The sequence below is a fragment of the Dipodomys spectabilis genome, unplaced genomic scaffold (assembly GCF_019054845.1).
Source record: "Dipodomys spectabilis isolate Male_0828 unplaced genomic scaffold, ASM1905484v1 ptg000024l, whole genome shotgun sequence".
In the NCBI taxonomy this organism is placed as follows: domain Eukaryota; kingdom Metazoa; phylum Chordata; class Mammalia; order Rodentia; family Heteromyidae; genus Dipodomys; species Dipodomys spectabilis.
Window position 1 is genome coordinate 3,115,193 of NW_024870701.1, and position 21,285 is coordinate 3,136,477.

The 21,285-nt window shown below is 43.4% G+C and overlaps 1 protein-coding gene across 1 annotated transcript in view; it reads left to right on the top strand.

Annotated features, from left to right (window-relative positions):
- Colec12 (collectin subfamily member 12) overlaps window positions 1-21,285 on the top strand; it is a 175,237-nt gene that overhangs the window by 144,887 nt on the left and 9,065 nt on the right. Inside the window, exons 6-8 of the mRNA XM_042675288.1 lie at window positions 15,939-16,427; window positions 17,180-17,316; window positions 18,676-18,785. Coding sequence (XP_042531222.1) covers window positions 15,939-16,427; window positions 17,180-17,316; window positions 18,676-18,785 — 736 coding nt within the window. The remainder of the gene's footprint in view (window positions 1-15,938; window positions 16,428-17,179; window positions 17,317-18,675; window positions 18,786-21,285) is intronic.

A 21,285-nucleotide genomic window follows, 5' to 3' on the forward strand; every position in this document is an offset into this window, starting at 1 on the left:
CCAGCTACATGGGAGGCTGAGATTGGGAGAATCTTGATTCTAGGCCAGCCTGGGCAAAAATATCTCTGGGATTCCATGTCAGTGGAAAGAAAGTGACCATGGTGGTATTTATCTGTCATCCCAGCTATAACAGGAAGGGAAAAGGGGAGGATTTCAGTCCACATACATATACCAGCAGGAAGACCCTATCTCAAAAGTAACAGGACCAGAGACATGGCTAAAGAGTAGAGCACCTGTCTGGCAATTGTAGAGGCCCTGAGTTTAAACTCCAGTACTACCATAAAAAACCAAACAGTTAATGATGAGAGGCAGGTGAAGCTGGCAGATGGCAAGACTTGTTCAACCACTGATCAGCATGCGAATATGGATGATCTGATCATCTAATACTTGGGATAATGGAATCATCCAAAATGATCTAAGAGGCTAGAATAGTAGCAAGAGAGGCCAACAAAATGAAATAGATAGGGTATTCATATAAAATCCTGCTCATAGGTTGTGAAGACCAGACAAGACAAATGCTGTTGGGATGGCATAGCTTAGAGGAAGTGTGCAGGAAGAGCTAAGGATTTCAGTTGACAAAAGTGATTAAATTTGTTCTTCAGGGAAGTTAACGTGATCTGTAACTATTAATGAAAATACAGCATTCCAGTGGGGTGGTAATATCTTACAGCATTCAGTTGCTTTGGGGAGTGTTTACTTTGGGGGTCCTCTTTCAAGGGGAACATCTACAGCCCAGCATGCTAACAAAAGGCAGGTGAGGATGCTGGGGTCTGCAAAGCATGGTCTGACAGGTAGATTTGGAAAACTACCTTGTGAGAAATAAGGCAGTCATAGACAGCTGCTTAGAAACCTCTGGGTTTGCTCTGGAGAGTGACATGAAGACTAATGGATGTTTTTTAAAGAAAGATGTTCTATGTAAAAATTAGTGTTACATAAAAATGACTTCCAGGAATAATGCTGGTACCCCACCTTGGAGGGGCCAGGCATTTGCCCATCAGGGAATTTGCAAGTATGTGTAATCATCGTGAGAGGTAATCATCTTTTATGGAGACTGCTTCTGGTTCTGATCTGCTATTGTACCAGAGGTCTAATCAGGCCTGGGCTTGCCTCTCTCCTGAGTAGACCAGACGCCCCATCTGAACAGCCTTCCTGTAGCCATTCCCCAGCTGGCCAGACAGGACTCCTGTGCCAGTGTTGCCTCCTGGGACATTGACAAAACAGTCAAGTTTATTAGTGCTAGGCCACCACAGTGGATGTGGCTGAATCAGAGGCTGGCAATGGAAAAGCATTTGGCAGCTTAGTCTTTGGCTATGCCAAGAACCCATCTCTCAAGCAGCAGCTCTTCTCCTACACCATTCTGGGCTTTGTCTGTCTTAGGCCATGGACTCCTCTGGTTGAGGGTCTTATCCTTTTGCCACTGTAAAGTTTATCACCCAGCCCTGCCTGCTGCTTTAAGCCCATGCCATTACAGATGCTGGAGTGTGCTCAGCTTTACACTTCTCACCACTTGCGTCTACTGTGAGCTTTGAAGCCATCAAGTTCAGTGTCTAGTCTATTCTTAAATCCAGAATGAGGGCAGAGTGCATTTGCTGTGCACTGTCATAAAACAAAATCTCTGTAATGTAACTGATACCCGAGACAAAATTATCAGCGTATTCTGGATATTTTCTATTAATTTCATACTAATATGACTCAATTGGCTTAACTATTGTCTTCGGCAAGGAAATTTTTTTCTTTTTTCTGGCAGTAATGGGACTTGAAGTCAAGAGTTTCATGCTTTTTAGGTAGGCACTTTTTCACTTTTGTTTTGTTTTGTTTTGTTTTCCAGATAGGGCCTCTCATTATTTACCTCTAATGCCTCTTTTTTTATTGCCAGTCCTAGGACTTGAACTCAGGGCCTGGGCACTGTCCCTAAGCCTCTCTGTGTTCAAGTCTAGCACTCTACCACTTGAGGCACAGCACCTCCTGGCTTTTTCTGCTTACATGGTACTGAGGAATTGAACCCAGGGCTTCATGCATGTTAGGCAAGCACTCTACCACCAAGCCACATTCCCAGCCCCAAAGCCTCACTCTTATATATCCTGCATAGCTTGGGTTATACATCCAGCTTTTTAAAAAATTGGTCTTGCTAACTTTTTGCCCTGACTGGTTTTTTAATAAGTTTTTTTACTGTGAAAATACTGTACAGAGGGGTTACCGTTACATGAGCAAGGTATCAAGCATTGCTGCCTCCTCCTTTGCTTTTCCCCTACCATCCCTTCCCTCCCACCTGCACAACTATACTCCCCCACCTCCTCACCACTCCCCTCCCCCGCCTAAATTGTAAAGTTTGTTTTTCAACATGGTGTCTTGTACATCTCATTGTTGCAATGGGTCAACCTGTATCCCTATTTAAACATTTTGTTTTTTCCCTTCCCCTCCACAAATTATAGCAACATCAAATACAGTGAAAACAGGGGGTTATACCGTGGGGGAGGGACATACAAAGCAATAAAGAAATCATCTTATAAATATGTTAGAAACAATAGCAAGAAAGAAAAAACATTTGAGTCCTTATCTTGGGGTTCATTTCGCCTAGCATCAACTTATCTGACCATTTCTGCTTGTCTCACACATATACCGGTTAAGGCAAATAAGGGAAACCATGGGACCCATGTTTCTTTGGGCCTGGCTTACTTCACTTAATATAATTTTTTCCCAAGTCTTTCCACTTCCTAACAAATGGGGCAATGTCATTCTTTCTGATGGAGGCATAGAATTCCATTGTGTATATATACCACATTTTCTTGATCCATTCATCCACTGAGGGGCATCTGGGTTGGTTCCATATCTTAGCTATGGTAAATAATGCTGCAATAAACATAGTTGTGCTGGTAGCTTTAGTATGGTCTTGTTTGTGATCTTTAGGGTAAATGCCCAAAAGTGGGATTGCTGGGTCATAGGAGAGCTCTATGTGGAGTCTTTTGAGGAACCTCCATACTGCTTTCCAAAGTGGTTGAACAAGTTTACACTCCCACCAACAATGCAGTAAGATTCCCTTCTGTCCACATCCCCTCCAGCATCTGTTGTTATTAGAGTTCTTGATTATAGCCATTCTAGCTGGGCTGAGGTGGAATCTCAGTGTTGTTTTGATTTGCATCTTTTATGGCTAGAGAGGTTGAGCATTTCTTCATGTGTCTATTGGCCATTCTTCTTTCCTCTTCAGAGAAGTTTCTCTTTAAGTCTTTAGTTCACTTATTTATTGAGCAGTTGTTTCTTTGAGGATTTGTTGTTGGGGGATTTAATTTTTGAGTTCCAAGTATATTTTAGATATGAGACTCTTGTCCATTGTATGACTAGTGAAGATCTTCTCCCAATCCATGGGCTTTCTATTGATCTTGCTAGCTATGTCCTTTGCCATGCAGAAGCTCTGCAATTTCATGCAATCCCATTTGTCCAACCATTCTTTGATTTGTTGTGTTTCTGGGTTTCTATTGAGAAAATTTCAGCCTGTGCCAAGGAGACCTAGGGTTTCTCCTATTCCGTCCTGTAATGTTTTCAGGGGTTTGCTTTGATTCCAATGTCTTTGATCCATTTTTTTTTTTTATATTTATATATATATATATATATTTTATTGTAAAGCTACTATACAGAGGGTTACAGTTACATGAGTGAGGTTATGAGTACACTTCCTCTTGAACATTGTTACCCCCTCCATTGTTTTCCCCCTACCATCCCCTCCCTCCCTCCCTTCCCCGAGGTTCTTTTTTTTTTTTTTTTTTTGATTGTGATTAAATGATTACATAATTTCAAAGTCACAAGTTCATTCTAACTTCCCTGGAGCAAATTGTCTACCACAGTCTGTAATATATAACAGTGTTCACATGTTATATACCATATTTGTGATCAGCAGCATGAGGATATTTAGTAGTGGTTCAACCAGATGAGCGGGAGTTCTTTGTTTCTTAAGTCCTGTTAGTTTTGTCATATCACCTAACCTTTTGGATTTAGCATCCACTTATGAGGGAGACCATGTACCGTTTGTCTCTTCGTTCTTGGCTTACCTCGCTCAACATGATTCCTTCTAGCTCCATCCATTTCCCTGCAAATGCCATTATTTTGTCATTTCTAATGGCTGCATAATATTCCATTGTGTATAGATACCACAATTTTTGGATCCATTCATCTGTGGTGGGGCACCTAGGTTGTTTCCATATCCTAGCTATTGCGAACAGTGCTGCAATAAACATGGAGGTGCACGTGTCCTTGTATATTGGTTCCTGTTGTTCAGGGTAGATGCCTAGAAGTGGTATGACTGGGTCGTAAGGGAGGTCAATCTTTAGCTTTCTAAGGACCCTCCAGACTGCTTTCCAAAGTGGTTGTATAAGTGTACATTCCCACCAGCAGTGTAATAGGGTTCCTCTTTCTCCACATCCCCTCCAGCATTTGTCGTTGGCTGATTTGTGGATGTGGGACATTCTGACTGGGGTAAGGTGGTATCTCAGGGTTGTCTTTATTTGCATTTCCTTCACCACCAGGGATGATGAACATTTCCTCATGTGTTTCTTTGCCATTTTTATTTCTTCATTTGAGAAGTCCCTCTTTAGTTCCCTTGCCCATTTAGTAATTGGTTTGTTAGGTTTGGGAGGGATTAGTTTCTTGAGTTCCCTGTATATACAGGATGTTAACCCCTTGCTGATATATTGCTGGTAAATATTTTTTCCCAATTAGTTGGTTGTCTTTCTAGCTTAGTTGCGATAGATTTAGCTGTGCAGAAGCTTTTTATTTTAAGGTAGTCCCATTTGTTGAGTCTCTCTCCAACTTGTTGTGACCCTGGGACTCTGTTCAGGAAGTTCCTTCCTGTGCCTATTAGTTCAAGTGTCTCTCCCACTCTGTCCTGCAGTAGTTTCAGAGATTCAGGTTTAATGTTAAGGTCTTTAATCCATTTTGAGTTGATGTTGGTGCATGGTGATAGGCTGGGGTCCACTTTTAGTTTTCTGCATGTGGCTGCCCAGTTTTCCCAGCACCAGAGGTTGAAGAGGCTGTGTTTCTTCCATTGTATGTCTTTGGCTCCTTTGTCGAATATCAGCTGGCTGTAGGCCTGTGGATTTATATCTGGATCTTCTATTCTGTTCCATTGGTCTTCGGGTCTGTTTTTGTGCCAGTACCATGCTGTCTTTGTGATTATAGCTCTGTAGTAGAGTTTGAAGTTCGGCATGGATAGCCCTCCCATATTGTCTTTATCCCCTAGAATTGTTTTGGCTATTCTAGGTCTTTTGTTGTTCCATATAAATTTTTGGACTGTTTTCTGTATTTCAGTGATGTACGTCATTGGGATTTTAATAGGAATTGCATTGAATTTGTATATTAGTTTTGGAAGTATCACCATCTTTACTATATTAAGTCGGCCTATCCAGGAGCATGGGAGGTCTTTCCATTTCCTACTGTCTTCTGCAATTTCTTTCTTTAACTTTTTATAGTTCTCATTAAATAGTTCTTTTACATCTTTGGTTAGGTTAATTCCTAAATATTTTATTTTTTGGGAGGTTATTGTGAATGGGGTTGCTCCCTTTATTTCCCTCTCTTCCTGTGCGTTATCAGTGTATAGGAAGGCAACTGATTTTTGTGGGTTTATTTTGTATCCTGCTATTTTGCCGAAGTGACTTATGATTTCTAAAAGTTTGGGGATGGAGTTTTTGGGATCGTGGAGGTATAGTATCATGTCGTCTGCAAAAAGGGATAGTTTCACTTCTTCTTTCCCTATGCAGATCCCTTTAATGTCTTTTTCTTGCCTTATTGCCCTGGCTAAGGGTTCTAGGACTATGTTGAAGAGGAGTGGAGACAGTGGACATCCTTGCCTTGTTCCTGTTTTTAGGAGGATTGGTTGTAGCTTTTCCCCATTAAGTATAATATTGGCTATTGGTCTGTCATAAATGGCTTTTATTGTTTTTAGAAATGTTCCTTCTATTCCTATTTTCTCCAGAGCTTTTAGCATGAATGTTGAATTTTATCAAAGGCCTTTTCTGCATCTGTGGCGATAACCATGTGATTCTTGACCTTGGCTCTGTTGATATGCTGGATTACATTTATTGACTTACGTATGTTAAACCATCCCTGTGTCTCTGGGATGAAGCCTACCTGATCATAGTGTATTATTTTTTTTATGTGTTTCTGGATTCTGTTAGCTAGAATCTTGTTAAGGATCTTTGCATCTGTGTTCATCAAGGAGATTGGCCTGTAATTCTCCTTTTTGGTTGGGTCTTTGCCTGGTTTGGGGATGAGTGTGATATTGGCTTCGTAGAATGAGTTTGGGATAACTCCCTCCTTCTCTGTTTCTCTGAAGAGCTTGAGGAGTATGGGTATTAGTTCTTCTTTAAAGGTCTTATAGAATTCTGCTGTGAATCCATCTGGTCCTGGGCTTTTTTTTGTTGGAAGACTTTTGATAGCTTCCTGTATCTCATTATAGGATATTGGCTTATTTAATTGGTTAACTTCTTCTTTGCTCAGTTTGGGTAACTTGTATTTCTCTAAAAATGCATCCATTTCCGCCAGATTTTCTTCCTTTAGAGAGTACAGCTTTTGAAAGTAGTCTGTTAGAATTGTTTGGATATCTTGGGTACGTGTTGTGATGTTTCCCGTGGCATCCCTAATCCTATTAATATGGGTTTCCTCTCTTCTTTTTTTAATTAATCTTGCCAACGGGCCATCAATTTTGTTTATTTTTTCAAAGAACCAGCTTTTTGTTTGGTTTATTTTGGTTATGGTTTTCTGATTTTCTAATTGGTTAATCTCTGCTCTCAATTTGGTTATCTGGCTTCGTCTAGTAGCTTTAGGTCCCATTTTTTCTTGTTTTTCTAGCTGTTTTAGTTGCAACATGAGATTATTTACTTGGTCTGTCTCCATTCTCTTGATGTGGGCACTGAGGGCAATAAATTTGCCCCTCAGGACTGCTTTTGCTGTGTCCCACAAGTTTCTTTGTGAGGTGTTTTCATTTTCATTGAGTTCTAGGAAATGCTTTATTTCTTCTCTGATCTCTTCTGTTACCCAGGCCTTGTTAAGGAGTGTGCTGTTCAATTTCCATGTATTAGAGAAATTTCTGGGGTATGCTTTTTTATTGAGAGCTAGCTTGATTCCACTGTGGTCAGATAGGATACAGGGGATTATGTCGATCCCTTTGTATTTGCTTAAGTTCCTTGAATGAACTATGATATGGTCTATTTTGGAGAAAGTTCCATGAGCTGCTGAGAAGAATGTGTACTGTGTTGTTTTAGGGTGAAATACTCGGTAGATGTCAGTTAATTCCGCTTGAAGTATGGCCTCACTTAATTCGGTAGCTTCTTTGCCAATCCTCTGGTTGGTAGACCTGTCCTTTGGTGAGAGTGGCGTGTTAAAGTCTCCTAGTATTATCGTATTGGGATCTATTTTATTCTGTAAGTTTGAGAGCATTTGTTTAACATATCTGGGTGCACCAATATTTGGGGCATATAAGTTGATGATGGTTATATCCTCCTCTTGGATTGTTCCCTTTATTAATATGTAGTGTCCGTCCTTGTCTTTCTGTACTGATTTTAATGAAAAGTTTATTTTGTCAGATATCAGGATAGCTACACCTGCTTTCTTATTGGGGGAATTTGATTGGTAGATCCTTTTCCACCCCTTCACTCTGAGTTTGTTTGTATGTTTGGCTGAGAGGTGGGTCTCCTGAAGGCAACAGATGGATGGGTCTTGTTTTCTGATCCAATCCTCAGTTCATTTTCTTTTAATTGGCGAATTCAGCCCATTTATATTAAGAGAAAGTATAGAGAGATGCATTGTTGTCCCTGCCATTCCGTTTTCCTAAGTTTTTCTTTTTTCCTTTCCTCCTGTGCTTGCTCAGTTAGACTTTGAGTAATGCTTGTTTGGGGCAGGTCCCAGTTCCTGGTTGCTTTCTTCAGGTTGTGTCCCCCCTCTTAGAATTCTTTGTAATGCTGGCTTAATGTTTATGTATTCATTTAGTTTTTCTTTGCTATTAAAATTTTTCAGTTCTCCATCGAATGTGAATGCTAGCTTTGCCGGGTATATCAGTCTGGGTTGGCAGTTATTGGCTCTCAGGGCTCGTATGGTGCTTTCCCAGGCTTTTCTTGCATTCATTGTTTGTGTGGAGAGATCTGCAGTGATTCTAATTTTTTTCCCGTTGTAGTATAGCTCCTTCTTCATTTTTGCTGCATGCAGGATTGTTTCCTTATTATTCAGATCCATCATTGTTACTATTATGTGCCTAGAAGTGTTTCTCCTGGGATCTTGCTTGTTGGGTGTTCGATAAGCTTTTGTGATGTAGTTAAGATGGTCGTTTTTGAGGTGGGGAAAATTTTCATTGACTCTCTTGTTAAATAGGTGTTGCATTCCCTTGCTCTGGAATTCCTCACCTTCGTCCACTCCGATTATGCGAAGGTTAAATTTTTTAGCATTATCTGCTTGCTCTTGAATTTCCCTTTGGTTTAATTTGAGTGATTTTTCCATATCTGTCACTTTTTGGTCCAGTTGGTGTATTCTGTCTTCTGTATCTGACACTCTACCTTCCATTTCATTCACTCTGTTGACCGTGGCTTCTATTGTGGTTTGCATGGTGGAGATGGATCCCTTTATGGATTCAATGTTGGTTCTCAGAGTACTGATCTCACCTCTCAATGAGGTGAGATCAGTATGCATTACCTCTAATTTGGCGTTTATCTCACTTCTTACTGAGGTTTGTGCAGCTTCTATTTTTGCATCCAATTTTTGTTTGATATCCTGTATATCTTTTGATAGTTCATCCTTGTGCTCTTTCAATTTCTGATCCATTTCTCGCTTTATTTCTTGAGTCATTGCCTCCAGCAACCCTTGGATGTAGTTTTTGTCTTCCATTCCTGCTTTGCTCCCACTGGGGCTCTCCCCTGCGTGGCTGCTGGCTTTTGAGGTGAGCTTGCTGTCCTGGGTAGTGGTAAACCTTGTGATTTTTCTCTGTGATTTTCGCATGGGGGTTCAGGAGACTGCTCTTCAATCTTGTTTTGGTGTGTCTGTCTTTGCTTGGTTGCTGATTCTGTATTGGTAGAGAGAGTCTGTGCCTGATCTGGATTCTGTTGGGAGCCTATTTCCAGCTGCTATTCACTTAGGATTCTCAGCTCTCTGCTGTAGCAATTCCCGCCTTTGGAAGGGTTGAGCAGCCTAGACTGCTTGTGTTTGCTCTTGCGGGTGGCTCTTGGGAAGATCAGATGCTCTGGATGCACTCTCCCAAATACTGGAGTCTACTATGGGCTCCTGATGTGTTTTTGTTTGTTTGTTTTGGGCTGGTTGTGGGCTTGAACTCTAGGTTTGGGTGCTGTCCCTCAGCTCTTCAGCTCAGGGCTGGCACCCTATCATTTGAGCCACAGTCCCACTTCTGACCCTTTTTGCTTTGTTCAGGCGCCGGTCCCCTGGCCTGGTTCCGGCCCCAGCCTGGAGCGTGCTCGTTAGGCCTGTGCTAATGTGTATACCACCTTGGTTATGCAGCCTGGAGGACACAGTTCAAATTTCTTCTACTGTTGGTAGTCTTGACCCAGGGGCACTGTTCCTGGCTTGAGCATTTAAGCTCCCTTCCAGGGGCGCTCTTGCTCTGGCCTGGCCAGCAGAGTGTGCTCCACCGGCTGGTGGAGCTCTCGAACAGTTCCCAGTTTTAGTGGGTCCTGTGGTCCGGGTGTTGGGGTAGGGAGTCTAGGTCAGGGTCTGGGGATTCCCTCCAGCTCTGGTCTCCCTTGATGGATTCCCTGTCCCCTGATGGGTACTCACCCTGTAGGTCGTCAGTTGTTGTTGCAGTCCGTCAGTTGTTGTTGCAGTCCGAGTTCAGTTGGGGTGGTTGCGGGCTGGGTTGGGCGGCCCCCCGCCGGGTCGTTGCGATCGCGATTGGGCGGGTGGTCGGCGGACAGGTCCCTTTGTGGCGCTGCTGGTGCCGGGCGGCTTTGGCGGGATGGAGCCTCTCCGCTCCGGTGGAGAGTGATGGGTGGGGTGGGATCCTCCTGGAGACTCCCGGCTGGTAGGTTTCTCTGTTCCTGGCGATCCGCTGTTCTGCAATCCGGTACCTGGTGATCTGCAAGCAGCCCCCTGTGTCTCTGTGGCTCCGGCAGCCCCCGCGGGGCCGGCTGGCCGGCGGCTTGGCGCACTGCCGCGCGGCCAGTAAAGGTTGGGGGAGGGGTCTTCGCTCTTCTCTGTTCTGAATTTCTTCTTTTCCTCTCTTTCTTTTTTTTGTTATTTTCCACCTCTGGTTTTTCTCTGAGTGTTCGTCTTTTTGTTGTTGTCGGTCTCTTGGGGAGATTAAAGGTTGGAACTCGAACTCTCTTTTTGGTTGGAGAGAGCTGTGGCGTTTCCCTACTGCCCCGTCGCCATCTTGGTCCCCCTCCTCTTTGATCCATTTTTGAAGTTGATTCTGGTGCAGGGTGATATATAAAGATCTAGCTTTAGTTTTCTATAGGTGATTAACCAATTTTTTCAGCACCATTTACTGAAGAGGCTAAGAGGCTGTCTTTCTTCCATTCTATTTTTTTTAGCTCCCTTACCGAAGATTAGATGGCTTTAGGTCTGTGGGGTCATTTCTGGGTTTTCAATTCTATTCCATTGGTCCTGAGGTCTGTTCTTGTGCCAGTACCAAGCTGTTTTGATTATTATGGCTTTGTAGTAGAGTTTGAAATTTGGTATTGATATTCCTCCAGCACTGTTCTTTGTGTTAAGGATCATTTTTGCTATTTGGGGTCTTTTATTGTTCCATATGAATTTTTGGATTGCCTCTTATATTTCCTTGAAGAACAAGTTAGAATATTGATAGGTATCGCATTGAATTTGTAGACAGCCTTGCCATTTTCATGATGTTGATCCTTTCAATCCAGGAACTTGGGAGGTTTTTCCACTTTCTAAGTTCTACTTTGATTTCCTTTTTCAGGTTTTTAAAGTTTTCGTCATAGAGGTCCTTCACTTCTTTGGTTAAGTTAATTCCTAGGTATTTTGTTTTTTGTGTGGCTATTACAAAGGGAGTTGCTTTCCTGATTTCAGCCGCGCTTTTCTCATTATGGCATACAGAAAAGCCGTTGCTTTTTTGAGGGTTAATTTTATGCCCTGCTACTTTGCCAAAGTTTTGAGTCAGCTTGAGTAATTTGGGAGTGGAGTCTGCGGGATTCTTTAAATACAAGAACATGTCATCTGCAAAGAGGGAGAGTTTTACTTCACCTTTCCCTATTTGAGTCCCCTTTATGTTTGCATCTTATTGCTATAGCTAGGCATTTGAATACTAAATTGAAGAGAAGTGGAGAGAGTGGACATCCTTGTCTCATTCCTGACTTTAAGTCAGAGGAAATGGCTTTAGTTTTTCACCATTAAGTATAATGCTGGCTGTAGGTTTGTCATATAGCCTTTATTATATTGAGGAATGTTCCATGGATTCCTAATTTTTCCAGAACCTTCATAATAAAGGGGTGTTGGATCTTGTTGAATGCTTTTTCTGCATCTTTTGAGATAACCATGTGGTTCTTATTCTTGCTCCTGTTGATGAGTCCCTGCCTGGTTTTGGGATGAGGGTTATGATGGCTTCATAGAAAGAGTTCGGTAGTGAACTTTCAATTTCATTGGAGAGTTGGAGGAGTATTGGTGTGAGTTCTGCTTTGAAGCCCTTGTAGAATTCCGCTGTAAATCCATCAAGTCCTGGTCTTTTCTTAGATAGGAAGTCTCTTATTGCTGTTTCTATTTCAATGCTTGATATGGGCCTGGTAAGTTGGTTTAACTCATCCTGGTTTAGTTTCGGCATGCCTGACTGGTTTTGAACTCTGCTCCTCTGGATTATAGGAAATTTATGACATTTGGTTTATAGACATGTCTGGTAAGCTAAGTGATCTAAAATGCTTATAGTGGAAGATTCATGTTCATGTTATTAGTTCTTCAGTAATTAGAGATTGTTGGATATTTCCCAGTCAGGGAAGTTGTAGGTATGACTAATAAAGTGTACTAAATACTCTTACAAATCATCTCAGTGAATCCTGACAAGGACTCTATGAAGCAGTTACTTTTAATATCACCAGTTTAGAGAGGGAAAAACTTAGAGATTCAAATAAACACCAGTGTAAGTACTTAAACATAATTGGAGCCTAAGCATTCTGGTGCTAAGGCCCATGCCATTAGCTTCAAGGATAGTCATGAAACAGACATACCCCTCTTCCTTGTCCCTGATACCTTAAAGTAAACATATAAGGTCAGGGAATTGGAAGTTCATTGTAGGTGTGACACTTTATCTGATTTGCATTTTTAAAAGATGTTCCTTGGTGTTGGAGTAAGATCAGATTTTAGAAGCCTACGTATGGAGGCAGAGGTCCAGCCTAGGTGGGCGAGACTTGAGATGGAATGGTAGCAATGGAGCCAGTAACTAGGACCCTGTGCAGGCTGTTTTCAGAAGTCCCATTTGACCTCTCCAGCCACATCCTTGGCAGGCTCACAGTGCTGTGACCCTTCTTGACCATCATGTTTGGTGCCTATGAACTTGGAATTTCCTCCTCAATGTTTCAGACCAGAAGTAGCAGCCATAGGCTGTGTATTGCAGGGTTGGAGGTGGTAGGTGTGGCTGGAGCTGCTGCTGAATCATCTGTGGGGAGCAAGGAACACATCTGCAGTGTGGGTATTGTTCCTCATTCAGTGTGGCACACATTAGGGAAGGTCCTAGAGCAAGGCCATGGAGCACACTGTAAGTGGTAATAGCCATGGTAAGTGGGAGATGTCGGTGACAATTATGTTCCTCATCCCAGCAATGAGTTAGAGCTCAACTTCTGAAGAATATTTATTTTCTCACATCCCAATTATCCCTGCACTTGCTATGAGTTGATCTGAGAAACTTCTCAAGCCAGACAAGCAACTCCCTTTCTCCTTTCTTTCTTTTTTTCTTCTTTTTGCCAGTCCAGGGGCTTGACCTCAGTGCCTGGGCACTGTCTCTGAGCTTCTTTTGCTCAAATCTAGCACTCTACCACTTGAGCCACAGTGCCACTTCCAGTTTTTTCATTTATATGCTACTGGGGAATTGCACCCAAGACTTCATGCATGCTAGAAAAAATATGCATATTCCCAGTACAACTCCCTTTCAATTCCATGTATCCAGTGGCCTTGCAGATCAACAGGTATGGGAAAAGAAGCCATGAGTCAAAGCACTCCACTTCTGCATGCACATCTGTCTCTCTACACTTCTGCATCCTGGGGCCTATCTTCTTTCTGCACATGGTGAGCTCAGCATAAGGATGAGGGAAAGCTAGATGGAGCAAGAGGGATTACGCTTGGCTTCGTCTTTCCTCTGCAAGATTCAAAACACTCTGATGCTTTCCAGGAAATTCCTGATGACTTACACTTAAGGTAGCTAATAACAAGGGCTCATTAAGACACAGTTGCCACACTAAGAATTAAGAGCTGACCAGGCACTGGTTGGCTCATGCCTATAATCTTGGCTACTCAGGAATCTGAGATCTGGTTCAAAGCTAGCTCATCAAGCAAATGTTCCTCATCTGCCTTTTGTGGAGCTGGGATTCTTGGTGTGAGCCACTGCACCGGATTTCATTAGAGGTTCTTGATGTTCAGTCTCCAAGATGATGGGTGGCAGTAAGAATTAAATCTGTTACTAGAAAATACATCTAAAACTTTTCTTAAGGTAGACTACTGGCTTGGCACTTTAAAGTCATTGGTCTGGTTTGAGTTGCTTTAGGGTTCAAGGTTCCCAAAGCTCCAGCATCTGTGAACACAGGTGGAGGATTTCTGGCAATGCAAACCTAAGGCTGCTTGAGTCCTGGTGTTGGTTGTTTCAGTGTATTTCTGGAGCTATGGCAACCTTACCAGCCTCATAGATACCTTGGCATTTAAGATTCCCAAGCTGAATTTCTCAACAGACTTTTATGAAACAGAAGAAAAGGTTTTTTTTGGTCATATTTATTGCCAGATTTTTATTAGACCTTTCCATAATTCTGTATCTCTTATGGGGAAACACACATGGTAACTTCCCCAATATTAATCTCTAGAATATAACTTTGCAGCCAGGCTCCAGTGGCTCACACCTGTATTCCTAGTTAGTCAGAGGGTTGAGAATCAGAGGATCATGGTTTGAAGCCAGCCAGGACAGAAAAGTCCATGAGATTCTATTTTAAAAACAAATAATAAAAATTTTTTAAAGCCAGGTACTAGCCTGTAAACCTACCTACTCAAGATGCTGAGACATGAGGATCACCATTTGGAAATAAGAGTCTCTTGGGCTTTACTGCCCCATCTGGTTTCAGTTAACCACCCAAAAAAGCCAGAGATGGAGCTGTGGCTAGCCTTGAGCTAACAAAAATCCAGGGACAGCACCCAGGCCCAACACACAAACAGACACTGGTGGCTCGCATATGCCTATAATCCTAGCTACTCAAGAGGCTGAGGTCTGAGGATTGCTGTTTGAAACCAGCCCAGACAGGAAAGTCTATAAGACTCCTACCTCTACTTAACCACCAAGTTATAGAGCCTTGAACACAAAAGATCAGAGACAGTGCCCAGGCCCTGAATTGAAACCCCAGGACTGGCAAACAAACAGCAAAAACCTGAGCTAGAGGTGTGGCTAGTCATGGGCAAGAGAGTCAAGCATGCTTGAGGCCCTAAATTTAAGCCCTGATACTGGTAGAGAGAGACAGAAGAAACACAATAACTTCCAGGAGATAACTTGACAACAAAAGTCCACCTTTCCTATCTTTCCTAAATGTCCAAGACTATGTAACAAGCCATCTCAGACTAAACAGAAGAAAACTCAAAACTGCAGATTAGGAGACCCAGTGGGCCCATTGTCATGTCAATAAAATCAGGATAGGCAGATATCTCCACAGTCCTTCCATGGTACGGAACACAGATCAGAAAGAGAAGTACCTGTCTCTGGAGGGCGTTTGATAATCACTCTGCAGATGGGGGTGCTAGATGGGGAAGGGTCCTTCAGGACTGGAAAGGGCTGAAAATTTTGAGAAAGAAGCAAAATTTCTTCTGATTGACCCAGGAGAAGGATGTGGTAATTGAATGGGAATTTTGAGTGGGAATGTGAGAATCAGAGGCAAGCAGTTCATAAAGAGCTTTGACCTAAGACTGTTCAAATAGGGCTGAATGTTTTATTTTGTTTTCTTTTGCCAGTCCTGGGACTTGAACTCAGGGCCTGGGCACAGTCCCCGAGCTGCTTTTGCTCAAGGCTAGCACTCTACCACCTGAGCCATAGCACCTCTTCTGGCTTTTTCTATGTGTATGGTACTGAGGAATTGAATCCAGGGCTTCAGGCATGCTAGGCAAGCACTGTACCACTAAGCCACATTCCCAGCCCATCCTCTCCCATCTTTTAAGACTGATTCTGTTCTGTTTTCTCAAGAACATTCAGCCCGGGCTGGGAATGTGGCTTAGTGACAGAGTGCTTGCCTAGCATGCATGAAGCCCTGGGTTCGACTCCTCAGTACCGTATACACAGAAAAAGCCAGAAGAGGTACTGTGGCTCAAGTGGTAGAGTGCTAGCCTCGAGCAAAAGAAGCCCAGAGACAGTGCCCAGGCCTTGAGTTCAAGCCCCAGAACTGGCAAAAAAAAAAAAAGAAAAGAAAAGAAGATGTAGAGGAATCACAGAAAGAGATTTCTAGAAGCCAAGGTATCAGCAGCGCTGGTTTCCTCCAGGGCCTCTCTCCTTCCCCACGTCATTTGTTTTGCTATGTCTGTGTCCTAATCTCTTATAAGGATTCATTAGATGAGGGTCCATCCAATGACCTCATTTTAATTTAATTACCTTTTTCAAGGCTTTAGCTCCAATGGAGGACACCCATAATAATAAGATCAATATACATTCATTAATGTATGTCTCCTGTGTTAAATGTTTTAAAATTGGAGATTATGTAAGAAGATAAATATATGAAGCCACTGTGACACCGCATGACTATCACTGTATTTTTTTAATGTTTTAGGTCCTCCTGGTCCCAGAGGCCCAAAAGGTGACAGAGGATCTCAGGGCCCTCCCGGTCCCACTGGTAACAAAGGACAGAAAGGAGAAAAGGGGGAGCCTGGTCCCCCTGGCCCTGCGGGTGAGAGAGGCCCAATTGGACCAGCTGGCCCACCTGGAGAGCGCGGCGGGAAAGGCTCTAAAGGCTCCCAGGGCCCCAAAGGCTCTCGTGGGACCCCTGGCAAGCCAGGCCCTCAGGGCCCTAGTGGTGACCCAGGTCCTCCGGGTCCACCAGGCAAAGACGGACTCCCTGGCCCCCAGGGCCCTCCTGGTTTCCAGGGACTGCAGGGCACTGTGGGGGAGCCTGGGGTACCTGGACCACGGGGGCTACCGGGCTTGCCTGGAGTGCCCGGCATGCCAGGCCCCAAAGGGCTTCCAGGCCCCCCAGGCCCATCTGGGGCTGTGGAGCCCCTGGCCCTGCAGAATGTGCCAACACCAGTGCCAGAAGCCAATGGTAAGTCCCAAGACCTCTTTCCAGCTTTGATTTGCTTGGGGGGGGGGGGTGAGCAGACAATGTGTGTGTTCACAATGGAGCCAACCCCCCCAGAAGGAGCCTCCTTAATTTAATTTAGCAGTGAGGTGCCAGGTGAGGTCCCACAGCCTCAACCCAGTCACTCAGTAGCCTGTGTTTCTTTCCCAACAATATCAGTTCTCTAGAGGAGTCAGGCCCTCTGAAGATAAGGAAACCCAAATACTTCCTTCAAGGCGGCCAGTGCTGGTTGGCCACTCCCTGACCATCCTGTCCTCATTCTGCCCACCCTCTAGGGACAAACTCCATCTGTATCACACAGAATTTCTGCGATGTTGCCTAAATTCAATTCCTTTTTGAAAAGGTGTCATGGTACCTTTCAAATATTCGGCAAAACTTACCTGAAGGGAGACTCTGCTTACTTATTTTGCACCAAAAGCCTGGATGTGGTCTAGGTTCTCACATCCAGTTGTTCATAGGTTCCAGGTGCCCCAAGGTGATAATCCTCAGAGCCAGCTTTCTTCTTGTTTTGAATTATTTCTGTCACTGTAAAGCACTAATCCAGGTACAAAGGAACAAAGATCTAGTCATAGGATTTTTCTGGTTCTCACTACTGTGAAATCAGGCCCAGGCTCGCACAGACTGCTCCTGGCATGGGGCTGGGACTATAGCATCTTAAACATAGCTAAGGAAATATGAAGAGCTTAAAACGTATACTACAAACTTTGTATTCCTAGGCTGTCCACCTCATTGGAAGAACTTCACAGACAAATGTTACTATTTTTCGGTGGAAAAGGAAATTTTTGAGGATGCAAAACTTTTCTGTGAAGACAAGTCTGCGCATCTCGTTTTCATAAACTCAAGAGAGGAACAGGTAAGGTCTGCTGCAGATGTGTGGGGGGTGGGAGCTATCATTTAGGGATAGCTTACATCAGGAAGTGGCATCTTGCTGGGGAGTCAAAGACTTCAAAAATTCATAGTCATATAAACATGGAAGTCCATGATATGGCCTTCTTCAGGAACTACTCCATGCATTTATGGTGCTGGAACTGGGAACTCCAGCTTCTCAAGCTTAGAGATGGGAGGCTCCTCCCACTGGCTGTCTCAGAGTTCACAGTGAAGCAGAGAAGTGTGAGCATGCCACCAGGCACCTGTAGAGAAAGAAACGGATACATGAGCATTATTGGGATGGGAGATGGGGAACCAAACATGTGGCCCCACGGGGATCAAGAAGATTGAGGAGGCAGGGCCTATCTATGGCAACGATAGTAGCTACTTACTCTCATTAGGCCCTCTGCTACATGTTTTCTTCTTTAAACCTGACAACAACCCTTAAATAGAGGTCTTAGGACCCCCATTTTAAAGGTAAGAAAAACTGGGGCACAGCAAGGTTGAAATGATTTACTCACAGGATGACAAGGAAGTGTAGAGCTTAGACTGAGATTCAACTAATGACAATGCCAGTGTTCTTCCCTTGGTGCCACCATGTTCCAGGACCTAAGCATCTTCCAACAAACCCAAACCTGAAGTCACATTTCTTCTAGAAACTGACCTAGAATCATCCAGAGGGGAGCAGTCAGGTGCCTGGGCCTAAGCCAGCTCATCCTCTTGTCATCTTTATTATACAGCCTTAAAGACACACTGCACCAGGCCTGGCCGAGGGAGAAGCATCATAATGCTATGGCTGTTCCCATAAGTAGAACCCAGGAGGTTCTACTGGTGGCCCAAGGGCTTCATTGAGCTGTCCTGGTGATTTGAAGGAGTTGCATTACTTTATATCACTTGTAAAGTGATGTAGCTTGAGACTTAAAAAAAAAGTCTAAGCCCATAAAACAGTGTCCCAACAAAATAAATGGTATTAAAAAAGAGGATGGCAGGGGCTGGGAAGGTGGCTCAGTGGTAGAGCGCTTGCTTTGCATGCCTGAGGCCCTGGGTTCGATTCCTCAGCACCACATAAGAAAAAAGCCGGAAGTGGCTCTGTGGCTCAATTTGTAGAGCGCTAGCCTTGAGCCGAAGAGCTGAGAGACAGCACCCAGGCCCAGAGTTCAGGCCCCACAACCAGACCGGACCCCCCACCCCAAAAAAAGAGGATGGCAAACCATCTAAAAAATGGTCATAAACACCCTTGTTCAAGTGTCCTTTACCCCAAATGTTGAAAACAATCTTTCAGATATTAATACCATCATTAGTCTTGATAGAAATAGTAATGTGCCCATTCTGATTTATTTTTCAGCAATGGATAAAGAAGCAGATCGTGGGGAGGGACAGCCATTGGATTGGCCTCACAGACTCAGAGCAGGAGAACGAGTGGAAGTGGCTGGATGGGACACCTGCAGACTACAAGTGAGTATTCAGAAACCTCCATGGTGCTCAGATACTCCTTCTCTCTACTGAAACCAGTTGCCTATATCCATAGGGGAAACTGGTTGACAGGTGATAGGCTGTCCAGTAGAGTTTTCCTCTTTGGTTTACATGGAATGAATTTTTATTTCTGAGAGAGAAAATCGTAAGACTCATAAAACTACACAGTCATGTTCTTCTGTTATGAGGAAGGTAATGAAGCTTAGACAATCTTAAGTATATTCTGCTTTCACTCAGATAATTTTTTGCCAACTGAGGGTTCCTTTCAGCCCACTACTATTGGTGTATCTAAACTGATTAGAGACCCAGGAGACTCAAGTGCACCTCAAAAGTTGCACTTTAGGAAAACCATCTCTTAAAGGACTTTAGAGCTCTCAGGTCCCTCCCCATCCCTACAAGTCAAAGGTAATTCTACCCATTTGAATCCCATTTCTTCTCCCTACTTGGGCCTTGCCACTAGAGCTCTTTCTGAGCCTAGCCTTCTGGGGCTGTTCTACCCAGGAGAGGAGAAAAAGAAGCTGTTTTAGGCATTGTGATAAGACTTGTATCGGTGGAATAGTGGCATTGGGTCAGAGGTGATAGAGAAGCCAGATAGTTCTAAAAAATGCACACATAAACAGACAGCTTTGTCCTTTTGAGACCATGTTTCATGCATGGGGCCTAAGGCAAATTCAGTCTAATGCATGTACCACCTCCCCTGAGAGTTTTGTATGTTTAAATCCACCTTCTTCTCACCTTGTTCTCCACATGGATGAATCTGAAGAATATCCTCAAATGTTGATATGGATCATTTGGAGATCTTAGGTCTGCCCCAAAAGTGAGCATCTGCTGACCTGGTAGATACTCTATCTGCTCTTCTGTACTTGGAAGTTATACCCTAACATACTCTGGCACTCAGGAATTCTCTAGTACTTAGCATAGCAGGGATGAACTATGGGAGACTCAAAACAGTTGTGGATATTGTCATCTATACACAGCCATGGAGGGCTGGGAGTGAGAACAGGAGGTAGAGATGATTAAAGAGAAGACAAACCTATTTTCTTTGCTAGCCAAGACAGCCAGGATTTAAGAAAAAGTCATCTCCATTTTTTTCATCCCAATAAATGAAGGAAAAGTCTATGTTAGATTCACCAAGAAATTCATTCTTTAGCTTTCCTCTAAGAAACTGGGTTGGCCCTCATGGAATATATTGAGCTGGAACACCACAGTGTATATGCTAGCTCTTCCAAGGTGAAACTTTGCCTGGAGTCTTGGGTGATTTGGAAACATTGCTACCCAGGATTACATCACCAGACACATTACTAAGAACTTGTCCGCAGCCCCAGCCTGCCAGTTGGCCCCCCCAAAGCTCCAGCTCCTGCTACAGCAAAGCCTGTGGCTCTTTTTTTTTTTAACCCATATGCATATAAACCTTCCCAGGTCAAATTCTAAATGCAAGGAATTAGACATCGTGTGAAATCTCAATAACTGAAGGCTAATAAATTTGACACATAACAATAAATGCTGCACATATCAGCAGAAGAGCCAGTAAAATCCAGAGGAAGCGCAAAGACTCAAGGATCAAGTGAGAGCTGGGGTTCAGGACGTGACCCTGCACTCAAAGCTATGAGACCTTTCCCCCGGTGAGGTATTCCACCATGTAGTATCTGCCCCTCCCTGTGTGTAAAACATACTTGACCAAAGCACTGTGTATTTTGAAAAAGATTTTTATGCACACACACACACACACACACACACACACACACACACGCCTTTTAATACAGGGCTTACCATGTGGGAAGTACTCGAGACATATCACCTCCAGGTACTGGTGGTATTCTTATTTTGATCATAATTATCGTGTTAAAATAGTACTGTTACTATGCAATTCTTGTTTTGTTCTGTCTCAAGTCTCACAGCAAGTTTGTGAGGAAGATAAGAACATTTCCTGTTGAGACCTGGGAAGGGCTGCAGGCTTTTTAAGGGCCTTCCATCAATACCAGTCTCTCCAAGTACTTCTTCCTCTATCCAGACTTATTTTTATATTCCTTTTCTGGGTTTCTGAGGTCTCTCTCCTGCCTATAGCAGTCATTCTCTACATCCAGCCATCTAAGAGATTACTCCCAAGAGGTCAAGGCCCTGAGTGCAATTATTATATACCAGCCAATCAGGTGTCCTAGAAAAACAGACACATTTCTAGAAACACACACCCTAACCAGACTGCATCAAGAAGAAACAGAAAGCCTGAACAAGACAATAATAAATGAGGCTGACTTAGTGATCAAAAATCTCCCATGGAAGAAGAAACTAGGACCAGAGCCTTCATGGCTGAATTGTACTAACCATTTGAAGGATTAGTACCAATTCTCTTAAACCCATAAGTTGATGGGGCTGGCATCATCTCAGACCTTGTCTCTACCACAGAGGAATTAAGTGTCACAGCTTTCTTCTTACCATTTTTCTCCAACACATACACAGCCCTTTTCAAATTACTTAGGGACTT